Source organism: Macrobrachium nipponense, chromosome 5 (genome assembly GCF_015104395.2).
Source record: "Macrobrachium nipponense isolate FS-2020 chromosome 5, ASM1510439v2, whole genome shotgun sequence".
Taxonomy (NCBI): domain Eukaryota; kingdom Metazoa; phylum Arthropoda; class Malacostraca; order Decapoda; family Palaemonidae; genus Macrobrachium; species Macrobrachium nipponense.
Window position 1 is genome coordinate 27,816,720 of NC_061107.1, and position 4,104 is coordinate 27,820,823.

At 37.9% G+C, this 4,104-nt stretch overlaps 2 protein-coding genes across 2 annotated transcripts in view; both read right to left on the reverse strand.

The window, feature by feature from the left end:
• Positions 1–1,155: 1,155 nt before the first annotated feature.
• Positions 1,156–2,570, reverse strand: LOC135215739 (uncharacterized). The gene is made up of 2 exons (XM_064250693.1): positions 2,253–2,570; positions 1,156–1,599 (listed from the first exon to the last, which is right to left on the reverse strand). Exons 1-2 carry the CDS (start codon positions 2,568–2,570, stop codon positions 1,156–1,158), a joined length of 762 nt encoding a protein of 253 aa, XP_064106763.1.
• Positions 2,571–2,850: 280 nt separating this feature from the next.
• LOC135215740 (craniofacial development protein 2-like) overlaps positions 2,851–4,104 on the reverse strand; it is a 14,686-nt gene continuing 13,432 nt past the window's right edge. The window contains exons 2-3 of the mRNA XM_064250694.1: positions 3,797–3,801; positions 2,851–3,207 (exon numbers count right to left, since the gene is read on the reverse strand). Of these exons, the coding sequence (XP_064106764.1) occupies positions 2,851–3,207; positions 3,797–3,801 (362 nt within the window). The remainder of the gene's footprint in view (positions 3,208–3,796; positions 3,802–4,104) is intronic.

Below are 4,104 nucleotides of genomic sequence, written 5' to 3' on the forward strand. Positions count from 1 at the left end.
TCAGGAGATAATCAGCAGAACCAGCAGAACTTATTTTAGTTCTCTAAAACAACCGTTGCAAAATTAATGAAGATGAAAGAACCACAGATTAACCAACTTTTGAAACCATTGCCAACCAGTCAGCTTCAAGGAATGGTCGTGACATAAGCAGCGGGCTTAGATTAATCGGGCCGTACCAGATTTCTCAAAATTTTGATCTTTGTTATCAGTGCTACTTTTATGGGTATAATCTCTATCCGTACTCTATCATATCTCTCGCAGAATCAGATTCTACTATCAGCCATAATTAATCATATTCATGCATCGGTGCTCTCGACAAGCGCACCCCGTGTCACCAGTCTGACAATATAGTTTTCTTCTTCTTCTTCTTCTTCTTCTTCTTTCCCACAGTTATCACCACAATAAGGGGTCGGTTGCCTGGGCGCCTTTCCTTACAACATCAGGCATGGTTTATTATTTGGCAAAGGGGTTTTTACGACCGCATGCCCTTGCTGTCATCTTCTTTTTCTTTGCCTTCAGCTTTTCCCATTTCTATATGGGGTCGCTGTTTCTAGTCAGCCTTCTCCATCTTCCTCTGTACATCTCTCTTATACCCTTTTCCTTCATGTCATTCAATAATTTATCTTTGCACCTGAACTTTGGCCTTCCCCTCCCTCTTCTGCCCTCCACCTCCATGTTCATAACCCTCTTACATACATATTCATCTTCTCTTCTCATGACATGACCAAACCATTTCAGTCTTCTTTCCTGAGATTTTTTTTGAAACCTCCAATACTTTAACTGTCCCCCTGTTCCATTCATTCCGGTTCTTCTCTCTTTTTTTGACACCACACCTCCACCTGAGCATTCTCATCGAGGCCACTTCCATTCCTCTTTTTTCTTTTTTCTTTATTAGCCAAGTCTCTGCCCCATAGAGCAGGGCTGGTCTAACTACGCTTTTATAAAACTTTCCTTTAACCTTTGCACTGATCCTCCTGTCATAGAGTATCCCTGATGACTTTCTCCAATTCATCCTTGCACACTGAATTCTATTACTGACTTCTGCATCCAGGTTTCCATTCTTACTCACAACAGGGCCAAGATATTTTTAGGAGCTAACCCTCTTTATGTCTTTGTGGCCCAATTTCACTGTTCCCTGCTATTCCTTTCCACCTGTCACATATATTCTGTCTTTATTCTGCTAATTTTTAAGTTTCTACTCTCAAGTTCTTCTCTCCTTCTTCCTAGCTTGAGTTGGTCACCTTCTCTTGTTAGATCAGTCAGCAAAATGTCATCAGCAAACATTGTACACCCAGGCGCCTCTTCTCTAACTTCCGATGTTATAACATCCATCACAATATCAAACACGTAGGGACTAAAGGCTGAACCCTGGTGGAGACCAACTTTCACCTTAAACTTCGCTGTAGTTCCAACAGTGCTACTTACTTGCGTGGTTGCCTCTGCATACATATCTTTCATTACTCTGACATACTTTTCAGAAACTCTTTTCTCTCTCAAGCACCTCCATACTTCCTGCCTAGGTACCCTATCACAAGCTTTTTCCAAGTCAATAAACAGCAGATGTAGTCCTTTCTGTTTCTTTCTATATTTCTCTACTGTCTGCATCAGAGCAAATATTGCATCAACTGTGTACTTCATGAATTGTAGTTTCCATTCTCAATCTTCGTTCTATAATCCTCTTATATATCTTCATTGCATGTTATATCGGTTCAATTCCTCTGTAGTTCCCACACTCCTGCACATCACCCTTCCCTTCGTAGTTTGGGACCATTAGACTATTTCTTCACATGTCTGGTATTCTTTCTTGGCGATATATCTTAGTCATTAAATCCCACAGGATGTCTATGCCTTCCTCTCCTAAATAATTCCACACTTCCGCTGGTATTCCATCAGGTCCACTGCTTTCCCCTTCTCCATTTTATCCAGTGCCTTCTTAGCCTCTTCTCTGATGATATCCTTGACTATTCTTTCATGAGGGTTTCCATCTCTTATTATTGTTCTGGGGTTTTATTCATTTAGTAACTCTTCAAAGTACTCCTTCCATCTAGCAATTATGTTTTCCTCTTTTGATAAAACTCTTCCATTTTAGTCCTTGATCTGTTTGGTATGTGTTAGATCCTTTGATGATTTATCTCTGGTTTTTACTATTTTGTGTATTCTCTTTTGGCCCTCAGCTGTCTCTAAGTTCTCATAGCGCTTGTCCATTGCAATTACATTTGCTGTGCTACTGTCCTTTTAGCTTCTTTATTTACAGTTCTCCAAGCTATCCTATTTTCCTCAGATTGATTCCTGTCATAGGCTACTCCTGCTTCCTTTTTCTTCTTTATCTTATCTTGAGTGTTAGGGTTCCACCACCAGCTCTCCTTCTTATTTGGTATTTCTCTACCAAATGTCTTCCCTAATAATTCTTTTACTATTTTAAGGATCATTGCACTATTTCCAGTCCACCAGGTGTTCACATCTTCCACCAATCTGAAGCTCCTAAGAACTGCTTCCTTAAATATCTCTCTAATTTCTTGCTCTTCTAATCGCCACCACTTTATCTTCGGTTGGACTGCCTTTTTACCCATTCCAACTCGTCTTAACAAGAGATCTGACACTACTACCTGTGTTGTCTGCTAACACACTCTCCATTAATGACCTTACAATTCTTCACTTCTGTTAAATGATTCCTTCTGCACCTTAATAAAAAATCTATCTGCATTTGTCTTCTCTCACTACTATATTTCACATAGTCATCATTTGTGGAAAAAGGTATTGTTAATTGCCATGTCAAATGCCAGTGCAAAGTTTGTAATCAGCTCTCCTTCCTCATTCATTTCTCCCATGCCATGTCCTCCATGTATTCTCCTAATGTTCCTGATTACACCCGATGTGTCCATTCAAGTCTCCCCCAAAAACTAACCTTTCTTCTATTTCTGTTGATGTCATGACTTCATCCATATCTCTCCAGAACTTATTTTTCACCTCTTCACTGCACCCGGTCTGCGGTGCATATGCACTTACTACATTCAAGATATGATCACCACAGCACAACCTTCCTTTCTTTATTCTCTCACTTTTCCTTTCAATGCCCACAATATTTCTTTTCATTTCTTTACTGATGACAATCCCTACATCACTTCTTACTGTTTCATCAACTCCGCTATATAGCAACTTGGAACCATTGCCAATATCCTTTGCTTTATTTCCTCTCCATCTTGTTTCCTGCAAACATATCCTGAAGGCATTTTGATGAGTATCAAAATTTGTCTAATAATTCTTGAAGCAACCCAAATATATCATAATAATTATCAGATCATTAGGAAAATAAGAGAGAAAATGGGAATGGTTACACTGGGGAAATGTTTTAACAGGAATTGCAATTTTGTGACAAAATTAATAATTAAAATGGCCATACACACATTTCTAGCTATAAAAGCTGTAAATGGTTATTATGCATGTATGTAAGTATGGCTATACATACTCTATACATAGATATATCTGTGAATTTTGCAAAAAAAGGAACGAAACTTATCTGAATCCTTATTGTGTTAGCATACTTGATAAATTCTGTGATCATTGTATGCAAAATAAAAAAAAATGTCTACATAAGCATTGATTCCTTAGAGAAGAAATTTTTAACTGAATGTCCCAGTTCTTTTAAAGTAACCTTTTACAAGAGATATATAGATGACACTTTACTTGTATTTTACTTAGACATACATGGCAGGGAGATGGTTCTTTTTTGGAGTTCGTAAATGTCCAACGCAGTAACATAAACTTCACTATAGAACGGAAAAAGATAACTGCTTACCTTTCCTAGATATAAAGATAATCAGAGATAAGAAGTTTAATACTTCTGTCTATAGGAAACGCACCTTCACAGGAAAGGGGATTAATTTTCATAGTTCGTGCTTCAATTTTAAACTAAATGCCATTTCCACTTTGGTCTTTAGAGCACTTAGGTATGCGTCTGATTGGAAATCATTCCACTCTAAAATTGAATGTTTACAAGATTATTTCTTAAATAACTCGTACCCTACGGAGGTATTTTATGAAATAGTAAACAAATTACTTAATCTAAAATTTACGGAAAATACCCCCTTCCTTTGATGTACGTAC

Excerpts from the sequence above, each read along its gene's own strand:
- LOC135215739 (XM_064250693.1), bottom strand. The coding sequence starts at position 2,570 with ATGGGTAAAAAGGCAGTCCAACCGAAGATAAAGTGGTGGCGATTAGAA. Across the intron at positions 1,600-2,252 it reads ATAGGATAGCTTGGAGAACT|ACAGTAGAGAAATATAGAAA; the intron begins GTAAATAAAGAA and ends GCTCTGATGCAG.